This window comes from Eublepharis macularius, chromosome 11 (genome assembly GCF_028583425.1).
Source record: "Eublepharis macularius isolate TG4126 chromosome 11, MPM_Emac_v1.0, whole genome shotgun sequence".
In the NCBI taxonomy this organism is placed as follows: domain Eukaryota; kingdom Metazoa; phylum Chordata; class Lepidosauria; order Squamata; family Eublepharidae; genus Eublepharis; species Eublepharis macularius.
Window position 1 is genome coordinate 62,767,849 of NC_072800.1, and position 18,871 is coordinate 62,786,719.

At 41.1% G+C, this 18,871-nt stretch overlaps 1 protein-coding gene across 5 annotated transcripts in view; it reads right to left on the reverse strand.

Annotated features, from left to right (window-relative positions):
- The window catches only part of AKAP9 (A-kinase anchoring protein 9), a 142,514-nt gene that overhangs the window by 55,116 nt on the left and 68,527 nt on the right, over positions 1–18,871 (reverse strand). For 4 of the 5 annotated variants that reach the window (XM_054991883.1, XM_054991881.1, XM_054991882.1 and 1 more), the window contains 2 exons: positions 17,796–18,022; positions 7,433–7,595 (listed from right to left, as the gene is read on the reverse strand). In XM_054991883.1, the coding sequence (XP_054847858.1) occupies positions 7,433–7,595; positions 17,796–18,022 (390 nt within the window). Of the gene's footprint in view, positions 1–7,432; positions 7,596–10,280; positions 10,615–17,795; positions 18,023–18,871 lie in introns of those variants that run through there. The other variant, XM_054991884.1, reaches the window with a different exon arrangement.

The window sequence follows — 18,871 nt, forward strand, 5'->3', positions numbered from 1 at the left end:
ACAAGCCCACGGCCATGAACAGCATGCTGACATCAAAATACAAATAGGAAAATCTGAATTTCTCTTAGAATTAACATTTGGCTATAGTAACTTCCTTTCAGCAACTATTGGTGTAATATGTTTTGTAGGATCAAATCCAAGTTGTTATTTTTCAGTAATTGGAGCTATCTTTCTTTCTTGTATAAAAGTGCTAAGATAGTGATTCATTGCACTGTTTCATGTCAACTTTATTTATTTATTACATTACATTACATTTCTAGACCGCCCTCCCCGTCAGACGGACTCAGGGCAGTGAGCACAGTTACAATTTACTGATAAATGACCAAACGGTGTCTGTTATAATTTATTTCATAAAACAGGGTTTAATTGGTCATTCTTTTCCCATGTACACTGCTCTCATCAGTGAGGGCATGGGAATGGGCAAATATGTACAAGTCTAAAGTGGGCTCATGAGTCATGATCACTCCCTGAGAAGCGCATGTATGTGCACATGAAAAATTATAACTGTATAAGTATATGAGAGAGAAAACTAACAAGATTGTTATCCAAAAAGAATCTAATAATATCAGATTCTTAAAACAGAGCTGTAGGATGTTAGTAGGCATACATTCACACTAACAAATTCATTTAATATGGGGACTCTTAATTTATTTGCAAAAAGGTCACAGGTTGATGAGTTTAATTTTTATTCTAGTAATTATGTGTAAAATATTTTGGTCATACAGAAACTCTGGTAGAAATCAGTTGAATCACAGTATGCACTCTACTTATCCCTTTGCTCAGAATTTTTTTTTGAACAGATTTAATTAACATTTTGCAATTGCACTCCTCCACTTGAAGCCTGCTGGGTGATCTTGGGTCAGTCACACTCTTCCAGTTCTCTCAGCCCCACCCACCTCACAGGGTGGTTATTGTGGGGATAATAATAACATACATTGTAAAGTGCTCTGAATGGACATTAAGTTGTCCTGAAGGGTGGTGTATAAATCAAATGTTGTTGTTGTTGTTGTTAAAAAGAATGATACAATCCTTTTACTTAACAATACCAGAGATTTGCTGGGCTTTGGGAAATGCAGTGTTCTCAAAGGGACAATAACTAATACATGGACGCTGAATCTGTTATTATTGCAATGGATGATTTACCAGCAGCTTGTAATGCTTGCCAAAAACTTGTCTATTTTTAAAGTTATGTTCACCTGACACTTTTTAATACATCATTATCTTGAATTATGTCAACATATTTCTGAAGTACTGATTTTTTTCTAGCACATGAGTTATTCATTTATGAACTTCATGGTTAGAGCACATACATCACTACAAGTTATTTCAACAAGTCTTCACAAGTTAAAAGTTGATTGTTTCATAGCTGAACAAATGAGAAGGAAGAGAAGAACATTTCAATGAAAGCAGTCACCTAAATGTAAAGGAATGTGATAAGTGAAGATATATAGACATGCAAATTTTGAAACATACGCAGATACAAGCAACCCATGGAACTTAGGCAGTCATGCTTTTTTGTTGTTGTTGCAAGCATAGGCATCTTAAAGAGAATACAAACTTAAAGAAGTTTATAAGCTGTCCTGCCACCAAGTATGAGCTAAACATTCCAGGTTTTCCAGTATCATAAGATGCCCCCCACCTACCCTCCACTTTATTCCCTACTGCTCTAATTCCACTTAGAACTCTTCTAAATGGAATTAGATGAATCAGAATTCTAGTATTTGGCTGGATTCCAAAGAATTACTTCAGGCACATACATAGAGCCTATTCAAGCCCATGGAATTATTTTTTTCTTTGAACAGCTGATTCCCTGACAAACTGCTTTTGAAAATAAATTTAGTTGCACAAGTACACTTTTTGTTACAAGGAAGTAATGTTCAGGGCACAGAACAGGATGTATGTTTCTCTAGAACCTGGCCCTCGTTTTTGCCTATATAACAAAAAATCTGACATAGCAAAACAATAATATACTTTAATCAAGTTGTGATCCTTGGTATAAGTGCTTTAACAGTAAAATCTACAAGTCAGTAATACGTGTAGCACTGGTCCAAATAAGAAAAGTTGCAACTTTAAAGAAATGTTTTTAAGAAAACAATAACAAACCCATTAACAAAACTGTTCTTTATAATTTGCTATTTCAAAGAGTAACCTTGTAACTTGCATATTGGCTAAATTCACCTTCCCTATTTGCTTGATGGATCCCCTTCCCATGCACAAAAAAGCCCTAGGCTATAGAGGGGGTAGTGCATGTTACAATTCCTCTGCACATTAATATTGCCTTTCCCAGAAACTGTTTCCTGTGGTCTAGAGCTACACTCTGTAGGAAGTCAATGTAATAACTTTAACTGTTAAAGAGACATTATTTATGGCAAAAAGATTAAGGATTCTGAGAAATGTTCTAGAAAATCACAAGCTGAGTAGCAGCAATATATGGTGCTGTGTTAAAACAGGAAAGGTTAGGAGGATCTGAGAAATAAATGTGTGTGTGTGTGCGCACAATCACCACTTATATAAACCAAACACATTACTGATAGTGTTATGAATGTTTATACATTAATTTATTACACACACTAGCTGAAAACTAAGCAAGTCACTAAGTATGTAGAAAACAGCATTATACAGGACTGTGACGGACCGGACTGGCTCCAGTTTTGCCTATCCTGAGAAACCAACTAATGAGAGGGGGTGGAACGCTGAGTCAGGGACAGCTGCAGTCTGATGGGGAGTGAGAAGCTGAACGAAGGGTTTTGGACACTGCTGAGATAAGGCAGCAAAGATATTTGCTAGCTGATTACAAATCTGTTATGTTTCACTGAAACATTCCCTGTTTAGGAGTTTAAAACCATTCACTTCTATGTTCCATCTTGTAAATAAAGTTTCTTTTTGTTTTGTTTAATCCTCGTTGGCTTGAAGTCACTGGCTGAGGGAAAATATCACACACAGAGACCTCAAGCACTTTGGTCAGGTTAAATGGACTAACTTTAAGTAAATGGTGGAAGCGTATTAGGGAAAATAAACTCTAAGTTCCCTTTCCCCCATAGGGAGGGGACTATGAAGATTTGGATCAAGGCTCTCTGCTTGCTAAAGTAGCAGCTAGCCAAGTGGCATGTGGTGACCAGCCTTTACTTGCCTGGGAAGCCGCAAACCTTTGAAGGGAGGTTTAGGGTGGGTGGAAGTTTGTGTGAAAGGTAGTGTCTATCATATACATATATAAAGAATTTTGACTGAATAAGCTGCACAAGGATATGTTAAACAGGCTGACAGCCAGGTATCCTGTAACTCCCAAGGGTGGGAAGTTCAGCTTGCTCTGCCAACTTACCCATGCTTGTATAACATCTCTTCATAATTACTCTCTTCTCTATATAGTGTGAGTGGAACACTGGACTACAGCTTAGATGGTGTAAGGATACTGCAAACAGAAAGGAGGAAGAATGGTCCTAGGAAAAGATTTGTTTAAAACAGCCACTGTACACGGTCCTACCCAGGGCTTTTTTTTTAAGAGGAACGCTCCAGAACGCCGTTCTGGAAGCTGTAGAATCTGCTCACGTGATTCCTTCCTCCTTCAGCCCTGCAGAGGATGCTTAGCTGATTTGAGTTCATTCTGCTTTTTTTGTTCGTGAGTGAGAGCGAGAGCGAGTGTAAGCAGAGCGGCTGGGGTCAGCTTTGCAGAGAAGGCTTTAGCTGCTTTGAGTTCATTCTGCTTTTTTCATTCGTGAGTGAGTGAGAGAGAGAGAGAGCAAGCATAGCTGCTGGGGTAGGCTTTGGAGAGGAGGCTTTAGCTGCTTTGAGTTCATTCTGCTTTTTTCATTCGTGAGTGAGTGAGTGAGTGAGTGAGTGAGAGAGAGAGAGAGAGAGAGAGAGAGAGAGAGAGAGAGAGAGAGAGAGAGAGAGAGAGAGAGCAAGCATAGCTGCTGGGGTAGGCTTTGGAGAGGAGGCTTTAGCTGCTTTGAGTTCATTCTGCTTTCTTTTCATGGGGGTGGGTGAGGCTCTCTCTGTGTGTGTTGCTTTCATTCTTTTGTTGACTGAAGTTGACATTGTTATGGTTCCCACAACTTTTGAATGCAGATTGGTTCTGTGTTAGTTAAATATATCAGTTATGGTTATTCCAGTTTTATGCTAGGAATGGATAGCTGTGTCCAAGTCACAGAAGGCTTTCATCAATATATTCATCAGCGTATAGGTCTTAATAGCTGTAACTCAAATGGTTCTCCCCACCCTCAGCTGATTAACATCACTGAAATTCCAGTGGACATATGCGTGTTAAGGAAGTTTTTATGAATATTGTTTGTGTGGGACATTGGAATATTTATGAGCATTTCACAATGTCACAACAGCTTAGCCATTGGTAAGGTAGAGTTGGCAGGCAACAACAAAAAAAGCCATTTTAAACTAAGTATAACTCTAATGCAGCTAAAGTTGAGTATCTAATTTTGAATTGCTCCAGTAAAGCAAAACCCTCCCTGAAAATTTGAAAATTCAATATTCATTAGATTAGGAATTTCAGACTCTGGAATTTTGAGAAACAGTTTTAGAATTTTTTTCTATGCTGGCAGAGGGAATCTGTTAGAATTTAGATTTGCCAGATGGATTTTGGATTTTTAGAGGCCCCCTCCTTCTTGCGTATTTTAAAATATGATTCCAAAGAAATGAAATGTTTGGGAAAGGGAATGGAAGATTTCACTTATTAACTTTTATCTTGTTGTGATGCATTGTGCTGGGTCCCGGGAAGAAGCATCACTTCCGGAAGTGACATCATCACGCATTTCTGGGAGTGCGCGCTCGTGCTTCGCGTGCGTACATGTGATAATGAGGAGTTCCACCACCTCTTTTCCCAGAAAAAAAGCCCTGGTCCTACCTATATGAATATCAAGATATGAGCACTTTTATTTGTGCATAATATACAGCAACACTGCAAAAACGGACAGACTGTAATCACTGTGATTTATGTGTGTCCTTTGTAAAAACTGAGATGAAAACATCAAATTAAAAAGGGTGTTGGCTGCTGTAATATTAGGAGTAGAACTGCATGTGAGAAGGGCTATGATTCAAATCTTTTTAGCTTTTACATGGCACTAGCCTTTTATAACAATTGCCCAAGAGAGTATTAGCAAACTACTTGATGGTCATTAGAAAATAACAACCAGCGGGTCTGAGTGAGAGACTCCTTTTCAATCCATTTGTCTGGCTCAGCTGGTGTTATGACACTCCCTGACTTTGAGGGCTCAGAGGAAGAGCCTAAAGAGTCAAGGCCAGGGAACCAGGAGGACCAGCAGGATCAGGGAGGGCATGATGAGGGCATGAAGACCTGCTGATCTTGCTTCAGCAGCACCAGAGGCCACTCTGCCAGGACCTGCAAATGAGCCCTTGCCACCAGCTTCTGAGATAACCACTAGGAATCTGCAAGGCAGGATGCGGATCCAGGCCCATAATCCCCCAGGACCCTCTCCCACTCTGCAGGAAAGGCAGTGATGGAAGGCCCAGGCTGAGATGGCACGAAGGAAGCCAAGTGCCAGACTGTCTGTGCGTTACCTTCCTGTAGATCCAGAGCAGAGTGCTGAGACTGGTACTTCCTCTCAGGATTCTGGACAGAACATAGTGCAGCCTCAAGAGCTTCAACACCTGCCAGTAAGTGCAGCTAAGCCAGATCAACACCCTGCTTTTTTAGTCTGAGACTTAAGCAAGTTGCCTTGCTGGATCAAATAGTCCGCTAGGCACAAGCCCTGTGCTCCAGGTCCCTGCCTTCAGCTCCAAGCTCCATCTGCATCATCCTGTCTATCCAGCAAAGCCTAGGGCCTTACTCCAGAGGAGTCTGGGCTCGGCCACCTGCAGACTGCAGGACAACTACTACCTGGGAACTACGCAGGTGAACTACTCAGCCACTCCAAGTCAAGACTTGGCTGGTAGTAACAACAAGAACAAGCTCGCTTGTCTCCTGTAGTGCCACCAGGGGGTCCAATACAGACAGCCCCCATGTAGAAGCCACTTGACTTCAGACTGACTGGCTGCCTTGGTGCAGGTGGAGTAGCCTAAGAGTTCAGCTCAGCCCTGGCCAGCATCAGCAACAGATGCAGGCTCACCCATCATCTCCTTCCACACCACTGTTACCCAGTTAGCAGCTGAGCAGCCATAGACCACCCAATGGCAGCATAATAGAATAAATGATGGATGATCCTGCACCAACTGTTGACGCTGACGTGATCTGATTAAGCCTCCAAAGCAGCAGTGCACTGGGAGCCTTCCCAGCTAAGTTAAAGGGCCTCCTCTTCGCATATTTTATTTTGTGTCTTGCTGAGGAAACTGAATTGTTCAAAGCAACATGCATTTAAATCCTATTCTGCAGTGTGTCACAATTCTATTGGAAGAGCAGAGCATTGCTAATAGGATGTCAGCTGCCATAACTAGCTGTTACATAGGTTTCACAGATTCTAAGTACAGAACACATTACTCCTCCTTCATGTGACCTTGTAACCAGGGCTCATTTCGAGGGGGAACGCACAGGAATGCAGTTCTGGCAGTTCCCCAAAGAGGTCACATGACAGGTGGCCCTGCCCACCTGACTCTAAGCCATTTTGGGCCCGTTTTGGCCTGGATTGGGGCTGAAACAGCCCAGATCGGACCTCTGATGAGTGGTGGTTCACTCTCCTGCTCATCAGTGACCCGATCCTGACCATTTTGGGCCCCTTTTCAGCCATTTTCAGGCCCTTTTTGCCATTTTGGGCCCAATTTTGGCCCTGAATGGCCAGGATTGGGTCCAAAACAGCCAGAATAGGTGATGTCAGGGGGTGTGGCATATGCATATCAGTTATACTAATGACACACTTCCGTTGATGGCAAGAAGCGTGGCATATGCTGATGAGTTATGCTAATGAGTTATGCTAATGAGTTCCTCCAGCTCTTTTTCTACGATATGACCCCTGCTTGTAACCTTTTAACTTTTCTGATAAACGAGAGCAAATTGAACATAATCAAGTGATCAAAAACAAAATCTAAAGAATTCTCTATGAATCTGCCACCCACTTAAATTATCAATAGATTGCATTCATCATGAACATGGAAAACTCATGAACAGCTCAGGAAAACAGTGCTGCCTATTACAAAGGAATGAAATGAAATGATTCAAATGAAATAATTTCAGCCTCTTGTTTTGCATAGGTTAAAGGAAAAGGGGATAGATGGTTTACTGCATATCTCTGAAGTACCCCAACTCTCAACATTAGTATACTCCCTAAACTGACACAAAGTTTCTTTCTCTCTTCAAAAGGATTTGAATTAATTTTCCGTTCTAGTTACTTGTAACCTCCTTTCTTCAATTAATGGGAAAAAGGATATTTGATCCCAAACTATGAGAAACACTGACAAGGATTCATGTTGACATAATGAAGTGACTTGTAATGCCTTTAAAGCTCCACATGACAGGAGAACCATTACTCACTCTCTGCTCTGCCAAGTTCCAATGCCAACTGCTGTCTAGTTTTAACCTCTTCATCCAGTCGCTCTTGTAAATCCTCCTGAACTTTGAGTAATTCTGTGGCTTCTTGTTCCCGTTTAAAGGACTCTCGCATCAGTTCTGTCTGAGTAGCTTTAGCATGTTCAAGCTACAAGATAAGAGAATTAAATTAAAATATGATGATTTTATGAAGTTTAAAGTGCATGTTTTCGAAGCCTCACACTGAAACTGTTAGTGTTACGGAAATTTCTTTATTAAAGTTGATGGATGCCTTTTTATTAAATACAGCTAACAAGATAAGCAAATATCTGCAAACTGTAATACAATGAGTCACATGATCATATCCGTGTCCAAATGCCGGAACTCTGAGACTTCCTAGTTTATGTCAGTTCATGACAGGCTCATTTTCCCATGAAATGTATACTTTGTAGCGCTTATTTGGATATTCTCCCTTACTGCATATTTCTCATGAAAGGTTCTAAGTACTAGAGAAGAAAAGCAGTGTGGCACTCTGCATGTCTCAATTGATAACCTTACCTCATGAGAAATATAAGTGCTTTTTGCTATGCTAAAATAAAACAACACACAATATGCAAGACAGTGACCTGTATACCAACATAAATTTCAAAGACTTCAGGGCACTTAAAGAATACTCCAGGGCATTTTTTAAAGAAGATGGTGTCAATTTATGCTGACTACCTCCTCACTCTGCAGGCCACTGAATTGCTGGAAACCACCTAGAAATGTACGTGTTCTTACATCTTTGAAACTGCTGATGGATATAGGTCAATATCTGTGTGTGCACATATCTATAAGAAATGTAAAACTGTGATCAAAGGTCAGAGGATAACCAAACCTACGATACAATCTTATAACAAGCTAAATACAAACCAACAGAAACCATCTAAGGTAGACTTGCAAAATAAAAAGGGTTTCCCAGCCTTCTTAAAAAGGGCAAGGGAAGGAACCCTCGGCAGCTTCTCTAAGAGGGAATAGTCACCAAAACCAGAAGGTGTTCGTACTCCGGGGGCAGGGAGTGGCACAGCTAAGTCTGCTGACATTTCATGTGGCACTCAAATTACAAAATGACAGCACGTATTTGTTTAACAGCAGGATATAAAAAGAATCCACACCCTTGTTTTTAGAACTAGCAGATGTTTGTACTACAGTCACAAATTATGCATTTTCTATACTATCTTCTTCACAGTGTAATACATTATTAAGTAAAACATTTTTTCACTGTCCATTATTTTAATATTAATGATGTCAAACTATTTTATGCTGCTTATGTTTTTAAATATTTATATTGCACTCATTGTGATATTCAATTGTGAAAATTTTTAAAGTCTATGAATGTAATCCGCCCTGAGCCTGCCGGTGTTGGGAGGGTGGAATAGAAATTGAAAATAAATAAATAAAAATAAAATGTGATGTGGTTAGCTTTTGTATTTCCCTACAGATGACAGATCAAGCAAACAAACAGCAAACAGTGCAAACAATGCATGGAAGCAGGTTTTCATGGACCGAAAGCAGAAGACTCTGTATTGGGGGTGGAGGGGGGGCTACAGTTCAGTCCTATGCAGAATTACTTCAATCTAAGCCCCTGGATTTAAATACAATTAATTTGGAGTAGCTCCACATATGATTACATATGTAGAACTCCCACATTCAACACCCTGGCTTTCCTGGTTGGAGTTACTCCCAATCCAGAAATCTAGAAGGATACAAACGGGCTGAATGCAGATTTCTGTACTCATGAAATACTTCTAACTTCCATAGCCACTAGGGAGGTAAGAAAGTTATCCAGGCAATTTGAAGACAACACCACCATCATACATGTATAAATTGCCAGAGATTCACTTCATTCAGTAGAGCCACAGGTTTCAAGTAAGCCAAGACAGAACAACATAGCCCACTCCCATCCAACAAGTAAATAAAAATCAAGATCTTTCCTCTCTTTGGATAAACAATCTTGGTGTATATTCAACCATCCTCCTGCTGAAGTCCACTGAGCCACCCCAAGTTCCTGGACCCTCAGAAACAGAAGAGCATGGGGTAAAATGAAGGTCTTCAGTGGAAAGGGGAATGAGCAGAGACTGCAGTCCCCTCTTCTGCAAATGGAGAAACTGCATGGCCACCATCTACATTAACAGTTCAGGCCTAAGAGAACACTATCCTGATAGTAAGTCCCATTGAACAGATTGGAGTAAGATCCTGAGTAGATCTGTTTAGGATTGCTCTCAAAGTCTATCATAAATGGAGCATTGTACAAAATATACTTTTGCACACCAGTTCATCTAGATGTATGCTCAAGATACCTTTAAAAAGTAACCTTAGTTAGCCATTATTTATCACACTCAAACAACAATGAATTGGCATTTAGCAAGTTAGTATTGCTACAGCAGAAAATTAAAAATCCGGTGATAAATCAGATCAAATAAAAAGTACTATTATCAATAAAGTGAACAAGCAGAAGCATGAATTTAGCGCTGATAATGGCCCTTAACATAATAATATTAGGAATAAATGTAATGGTTTAATAAACCAGCTGAGCCCCCACCCCAAACTTCTATTTCAGTTTTAAACAATTCTTACTACCAGAATAATATAAGTACCTAAAATACATTACATCTGTGTTAATTTATAACATTAACTTACTATAAATTCAATTCCACTGTATAAGGTTGTTAATGCAATAAAATTGGCAATTATTTTAGAAAATAAACTGCATTTGCGTTAAAAATCAATATTGAGGTTAGCATTAACGCTTTACTATCAATAGCAGCTGTGTAAGAGAAGAGATGAAAATTTCTCCAAGTTCTATTATACTTACTGAATAAGGGGGAGTGGGCAAAGAAATTTTAGAAACAACTCTTAATCTGTGTCCATTTTTCTTGTGACTAAAATGAAGAATTGTAGTATTTATAACTACAGAATTATTTTCATCCAACTGATCAGGGAAAGGAAAAGGATTTGGTAATGGCACACGAGATTCAACTTCATAAGTATCTTCTTCTTGGTTTCTTCTTGACTGCACACCACTGAATAAATTTGATGCCCAATACGTACTGTAGGAATCCATTCCAGAATAATGCGCTGTTATAGCTAGCTCCGTTCCAATCAGACAAAGCTCTTTGCCTTAGCTATGAAAGGATTAAATATTCTGGTCATGGCAAACTATTATACCAATTGTCTGTCTGCTGCAGAGAACCAGAAGTTATCAGTCCACCACACTCTAAGTAAACTGCAAGTGCTGAGAATTCCCATGTAAATACACAGTCAAGGGAGAAGAAAGCATCAACGCTTGCAACTTCATAGAAATGTTTTGTTTACCCTCAGAATCAAATCCCAAAAGATATTTCAAACAAAACTGCATGGTAACACAACAAGGCAGGTATTCATCAAAGAAAAGAAAGTATATCTTCATTACTGTAGCAGTCAGTCCACCTCAAAAGAAATCTCCGGCAACTGTCAACTTCTAAAAATCTCTCAGGATATAAAACTCAACATCATACATTCATCAACTGGAAAGTTTGCCTTTATTCTTTTTCTTTCAGTTGTGAGAAGAACTGTGCAGAAGTCAAAGAAAACTCCATTGTGCTGTGTAAAAGGCCAGCTCTCAATGCCTCTGTGGAGGAAGAGGTCAGGAGAATAGGAGTGGCTTAATTTCTTTACTACAGGTACACAGAGCAGATGGAATTTGAATTAACACACCCACAATAAACCTTGCCTGACAAGATTCAAAATCCAAGTCAGAGCTCAGAAACAGCATTCAGCAGAGATTAAAACAGCCACTTCAATACTGGTTTTCCCACCTCTTTAAGAACATTATTTTAAAAGAAACATCAAGCTAATGACACTAAGGAATGTACAACACATCAAAGAATTGTCCTCTGTTTATAAAACCATTATGAACGGTCATTAAAAGCAAAGCATTTCAGACTTTTACCATTCACCATTTTCTCAGTAATGTTTTGGTTTCTATTAGAAACGGTATGCAAGTCAGAAACAGGCCAACTCAAGACTGTTCCTAGATCTTTCCGGTACAGAACATACCTTGAAATAGCTTGCAACGGAGCAATCCTAAACAGATCTATTGGGCTTTTTGCCAGAAAAGCCTCCTTTGGACAGCAACCTGGGAACTATAAATTAAATTCAGCTGCAAGTGACACTGTAATAAACAAGCCTTGCTGGGGAAACACCAAATTAAGTAGTAGCACTGACTAGAGATGATCTTGGACAAGATGTAGCTGAAACGACTCCACATTCAGCACTCTGACAGTGGAGTACAGTAGTAAAAGACTAGCATTTTATTTTAATATGTATTAAAAACATTTATTAGCCACCCTTCTATCTAAAGACTGACAGCAAGGGGACCAGGGACAACTCCCTGGAAGGTTGTTCCATATCTGTGGGGCTGCCTCTGAAAAAGTCCTCTCTCATGTACCCAACAAACAAGTTTCTTTAGTTGGTGGAATTGTCAGGAGAGCCACTCCCTGTGATCTTAACTCCAGGGCAGGAACATATAGGAGATGTTGGTCCTTCATATACCCCAGTTCCCAGTCATAGAGGGCTTTAAAGGACAAAATCAACACTTTGAACTGGGCCCAACAGCAGATGAATAGCCAGGGTAATTGCTGTAGTATCAGGGTGTCATGCTCCCAATAGCTGCCCCTGACCAGCAGTCTAGCCACGGCATTCTCCATTAGCTGCAACTTCTGAACCCTCTTTAGGAATAGCCCTAAGCAGAGCACATTGCAATAGTCCAGTCTAGATGTACCAGTTGGGCAAAAGCACTCTGAACCACCAGGGTCACAGGATTTTTTCTTTTTATAACATGCTTTATTAAGTTTTAATTCCAAATCAACCTGATTTTCAAAGGTGACCGCTGTATCAAGCGGCACTCCCAAGCTGCAAACCTGGCTCTTCAAAGGCAGTATAACCCCATCCAACAGAGGGGATATTTCAAGTCCTTGGTCTGGAAACCAAGACAGGAGAACTTGTCTTGTCAGGAACTTATTTCCTCAGATCAGGCTATCATGAAATCCTTATGTGCAGAGCTTCTCCTTACCCAAAGTCCCCCATCAACAAACCAAAAGCCTCAGCTACATATGCCAACAGATCAGAGGTCAAATCCAGAGACCAAAAACAAAGTGCTCGTCAAAAGGTGGCAAGAGCAAAGCCACAGCAACCAAATAAGAAACAGCAAGCAAACAATCTACGCCACATCATCTATTTGTAGTTAATCTTTTAATATTACTGTAGAATCTTTTCCAAATAAAATGCAGAGTTCCAGAAGACAGAACAGCATAAATGTTCAGTTTCTAAAAAGAAAACAGTTATACTTACCTGTAACTGCTGTCCATCGAGTGATCTTCTGTGCAGGTACACATGGGAGCCACCAGCTGTGGACGTTCTAAAGCTCCTAGAGGCACAAGGCGCTCACCTAGCCTTTTTGTACACTCCCCTGCCCCCAGCGCGGCTATAAAAGGCAAGGCAAGCGGTTCCCTCCCTCAGTTCTCTAAGCTGTTGGCTTCAAGCTGGCTTCAAGTGCAAGAGTGGGGAATCAAACCCGGTTCTCCAGATTAGAGTCTCACTGCTCTTAACTACTACACCAAACTGGCTCTTGCTTAATGAATGTGGATGGCCTAGACCAAGGTGCGTAAAGGGGCCGCCTTATACCATTTCACTACAGGGATGCCCAAGCTGAAGGCTGACGAGGTGGATTGAGCTCTTGTAGAGTGCGCTCTTATGTGCAATAGGCATGGTTGTTTAGATTGATTATAACAATCCTTAATGAGCTAAACTATCCAATCTGAAATGGTCTGTACAGGTCCTTCAGACACTTTTGGGGCCCTTTAAACGAGACAAAGAGATTAGGGTCCTTTCAGAAAGGAGCTGTCCTATCTAAGTAGAAACACAAAGCATGCTGAACATCAAGGGTGTGCAAAAGTCTTTCTGTGTCAGTCATAATAGTAGGGGAAAATACCAGTAAGACAATATCCTGAGTGAAAAGCAGAGACAACCTTCAACAGGAAGGGGAGGCTCAGACGGAGGACCACCTTATCTGCGAACATCTTAATGAAAGGAGGGTCATGTATCAACGCTGCAATTCATTCACCCTCCTTGTCAAGGTTATAGCACCATAAAGGCTGTTTTAGCTGTCAGAATCTTAAGGGAGCAGGTAGCTAGGGGCTCAAAAGGTTTACGCATGAGTGAAGCGAGAACCAAGAGAGACTCCACTGGGGAATCAATCTGGATGCTGGAGGATATAGGCTTGCTAAACCTCTGAGGAAGGACTTACATTGTGTTTCATTCCTGGTCAATGGAACTATCAGAGTCAGAGAAGCCATAAAACCTAGCAGTCTTTGAATTTGTTCTGTATTTCGGTGCCTGTATAAAAGGACCTTGTTCAGAGTGAGGAGAAATTTTCCCATCCTTTCTGGGGTAGGGAAGACAAGGGCTAGTGAGGAGTCTAAGACTGCCTGCACAAATACCACCTTTGGCTGAGGAATCAGGGATGACTTCTTCACACTGACATCAGGCCGAGCTTGTGGAGGATGGTAAGGACCAGAGACATGTCCTAGGACAGGGATTCTCTGTACTGGACCACCAAAAGCCCAGCATTGAGACAGGGAAAAAAGGTATACCCTTTCTCCCTAAGGTGGCTTAGTTACTACTACTGCCATGACTTTTGTAAAAATACAAGGAGCAGAGGAGAGACGAGAAGGAAGAACCCTGTACTGGTAGTTCTTGGAACCACACTGAAAGTGAAGGAACTTTCTGTACTGAACATTTACTGGAACATGAAAATATGTTTCCTTTAAATCGACAATAACGAACCAAACTTGAGTGTTTAACAGGGGTAAAATGTTTTTTAATGACTACATTCTAAACTTTTTGACAACTATAAACTTGTTTAAGGAATGGAGGTCTAAAATTGGGAGGGAACCTTCTGATCTTTTATCGACAATAAAAAAATCAGGAAAACACCCCATCGGTGCAACAAGACGGAACCAGTTCGATGGCCTGCTTTTGCAGCAAAGACTACACTTCCTCTAAGAGAACATCAGGAGGTGGTGGAGGCTGTACAGAGGAGGAATGTTGAATGGAGCTGTACTGAACTCCAAGTAGTAGCCTTGGCCGATTATGGACAGCACCCAATCCTCCTGAATGATTGATTCCCAAGCCTGCAGAGGAAGTGAATGGTTGAATGACATACCCCTAGAAGGCATGGCGTCAAAAATCTTGTTTATTGGATCCAGACTGATCCATCATGTGAATGGTAACTACCCTTTGATTTGGTTTGGAAGTATCTCCTATTGACGTTGAACAAAGGCAGAGGAAGAAGGCTGTTGAGAGCCTTTGGGCAATGTGTATTTACTATTGTAAATCAGGTATGAGGATTTGGGTAGAGAGGTGTGATACCCAAGAACCTCGCTGTCACCTTATCATCCTTAATATTTTTGATTGCCTTGTCTGTTGCGGACGAAAATAGGTCTGTCTCTTCAAAGGGAAGGTCTTCTAACCTCATCCTATAGTGACGGGCTAGCGCTGTGGTTCTGAGTCACGTGTGTCTACGTATCACAACTGCGGAGGCCATAGCTCTCGAGAGCAATCTCAATACGTCTGGCAGTATCAATTTGTTGTTTGGAGAGCCTTAATGTTTCTTCCTGCAAAATTTTTGCAAGCCTTTGTTTTGCATTTGGGATTAGGCTTAGGTATGGGCCTATCTTTTCCCATAAGAAAATCTGGTAGTGGGCCATAATGGCTTCATAATTACTGATTCTAAAGGTTAAGGCTGCAGAAGCATAAACCTTTCTACACGTTATGTCTAGTTTCTTGCCCTCTTTATCGATCAGAACCAAATGGCCCATGCCAATCGAACTGGCAGAAAGGTGAGTAAACAAAAAAACTGATTCATTTTGTTTGGTTTTATACATATTGCCCAGGTTTTTTGACATCGATGGAGTTGAAGTCAGTCTGGACCACACATCTTTAGACATGTCAAACATGCCTTATGTTATTGGAAATGCTACTGGTCCAGCTGCTTCTGAATGTAGGAACGTAAAGACTGGATCCAAAGAGATCAGAGCACCTCAGTGTTCAAAGATCTTGCCAACCGGACTAAAAATGCTTGGTATACAAGCAGAGATTTTTTCTCAGGGAAGCAACAGAATACTCTGTAAGAAATTCCAGTGGAGAAGGTTCTGAGATCCGATATGGCGTTGGAATTGTCATCTGATTGCACTGTACAGTTTAACATCAGTTCCGGGGCAACGTTATTTTCTGGAACCGATGTAGGTTTTGATTTACTTCTTGGTTCTGTGTGAACCAAAACATAAGCAGCTTCATCATGGAAGAAGTAATGAGCAGGTGGATCCATGCCCGGCGAAGCTTCAAACCCATAAGTGTAGTAATGATATGGGGAGCCATAAGGAGAGTAATGGAATCAATGGTGTCTATGGTTAGGAGTCAGTTCCGTGTGACTGTCACCCTCAGATAGGTCCGAGGAGTCTTTCCACAGGCTGTATTGGTGAAGGCGTTAATGGAGAAATGGCTGTAGATGGTTCCATTACCTCATGAAATGGCTGTAGATGGTTTCATGACTCTCAGAAAGGGATGGAGCCATGACCACAGGAATCTCACCCTCAGAAAGGGATGGAACCAAAGTGCAGTTCTCAGAATCCTGGATGGACTCGATGCAACAGAAATGGTCGGAACTAAGGGTGTGCAGCGGGGGAAAGATTTGGTTTTCCCACGTTGGATTTACCAGAAGCAGGAAAATGATCCGGAATAACCCAAAACCCGAAGCAGTTCGGGTTTCGGAAATCACTTCGGTATGCTTCAAAATGATTCGGAGCATACCGAAGAGAGATTCCCACCTCACCCCTGAGTTCCCCTTTCCCCTGCCCCACTTACCTTGAAGGCCAGAGTAGGCCTTCTGCTGCTGGCACTGCGGCTGGCAGGGTGGCGGGGAAGGCTGCAGCCGCAGCCGGCCCCACCGCCGCTTCAGACTCTGCGGCAGCCGGCAAAGTGGCAGCAAATGCTGCTGCCGCCGCCACAGAGGCCAAAGCAGTGGCCGGCAGGGTAACAGTGAATGCTGCCGCCACCGCCCACACTGCCACCAGAAGACTGCCCCAGGTAAGTAGGGTGGTGGTGGGAGGTCGGGAGGCCGGGCACCCTTTAAGGCCCCGAAGCTTCCTGAAGCAATCCGAATTGCTTTGGGAAGCTTTGATTTGGTATTTCCGATTCAGGGCAATCATACTGGGCCCAATTTGGAAATACCGAATTTTTACAAATCGGGCCCAGTTCGGTTTTTTTTTCAGAACTGAAGACAAGGATTTTTTCCTTTTCTGAGCCATCGTGTTATCAGCATGCTTTGACTTGAGCTTAGCCTTTTTTGTAAACGGCTCTGGTTGGCACAGAGGTGGAACTGTCAAAGGCACAGCTAGAACTGACTGGTTCTGAGCAGTAATAGGCGTCAAACATGCTGGAGAAACTGAGGAGGCCTGTTCTGGGAGATGCTGTCCAACATCTTTGGTGTTTTGATTGGAGTTGGTGGAACCCTTCAAGGCTCCCACAGAGCTGCTTTAAGTTGTGATGCCCTTTCAAGGTATACTTTGGGTGTAAACTCTTTGCAGACTGCACACTGCAAAGTGTCATGGCCCTTGCCCAGACAAATGGCCCATTTGTCATGCCCATCTGATTGGGCCATTTTGGTTCCATAAAATGGACGCTTCTTGAAGAAAGCCTTTGACACTATGGAGCCAAAGACCTGAACTTGCATCTCTGGAATCGAGGAGCGGAGTGAAAAACATGTACTTCTTCAACAATAGCTAATGAAGAACTGAGGGAGGGAGCTTCTCGCCCCACCTTTTATAGCTGTGCCGGGGAAAAGCACGCAAAAAGTCTAGGTGAGCATCTTGAGCCTCTAGGAGCTTCAGAATGTCCATGGCTAGCTTGCGCATGTGTAGTTCCCATGTGTGCTTGCCCAAAGGACACGATGATAAACACATAGAGTATCAAATCTCCTGAAAACATTAGACTACCGGGATATTTTTTCCTTAATATTTTAGAAAAACCTGAAATAAATATGTTCACACAACTGGATCCTTTTTACTTCCTTTCATCAATCCTCTGCATTAATCATATTTTGCTGCTATATGAAATTGGAAGCTTACATCTGCACAAGGCTACAGGACTATACTTAGAACTTCACCGAAAAGCCAGAAAAGATTTTCAAAACTTTTACAGAACTTAAGAGAACAACTCCTAGGCTCTTCTATCCAGTACATGCTGCTTCTCCCTCACACCGACTAGCAGGAATATAATTAAGAAATACTACCTGATTGGTTGTTTCATTGATTGCTTCCAGAAGTTTTTCAACTGCTGCCTGAAGTCGAAAGTTGATATTTAAAACCAGCTCTTGACTATCAGAGTCTATTTCCACTCCAGCAAAGCCATGCTCTGTAAGGTACTGGGTGAGGACAAGGCTTTCATCTGTTACGTCCGACCACACATTATTAACATCACCCTCCAGATCACTGCCATGATACGAGGAAAATGACTTTTCTGCAAAAAAAGAAAAAGGGGGGGGGGGAGAAAAAAGAGACAGTAATGTCTTTTATAGCTTTTTGGCACTACGAATGGTACAAAAATGTCCATATACATTTACATACAAATAATGAATTGTGATTGAACAGACAAACTGTGCAGAAACATATAAACAGCTATACTTACAACTTTAAAACATGATACCACAGTAACAAAAGAAACAGTTACACAAATAAGGCAGAGAAAATGTTAGTCACAGAGCAAACAAAAACAGGCAATAGAAAAGGAGATACTAACAGAAGAAAAATATTTTTGCGGAACATGACAGTATATTCTTATACCAGAGTGCTCATAGCAAGCACAGAAAGTATAACTGAGTGCACCAGTATTATTTCGTGCCAGTAACATTCCAATAATCTTTTTAGAAAATTACTTTTCTACAAATTGATTTCAGCAAATAAGCAAAGGCTTGCTAATTTTTTTGGGGGGGGGAGGACAAAAATAGATATTCTGACTCCCTTGATACTTGGGGACTAAGGTTATAATCCCACGCAAACTTATTCATGAATAATACTGCTAAGTTTAGTTGGACTTTCTTTCAAGTACACATGCATAGGATTACACTTCTACAGAAATATTTTATTTATTTATTTTATTTATTTTCGATTTTTATTCTGCCCTCCCCACATTTCCAGCAGGCTCAGGGCGGATTACAAGATACATAAAGGTTAAAATATATAAAACTATTATTATAATTAATGATTCTAAAAACATTTCATTTACACAGTTCCGGATAAACATAAATTCCAGATAAACATAAATTCAAGACTATTAGCTGGTAATAAGAAAACAAATATAATGGCTATG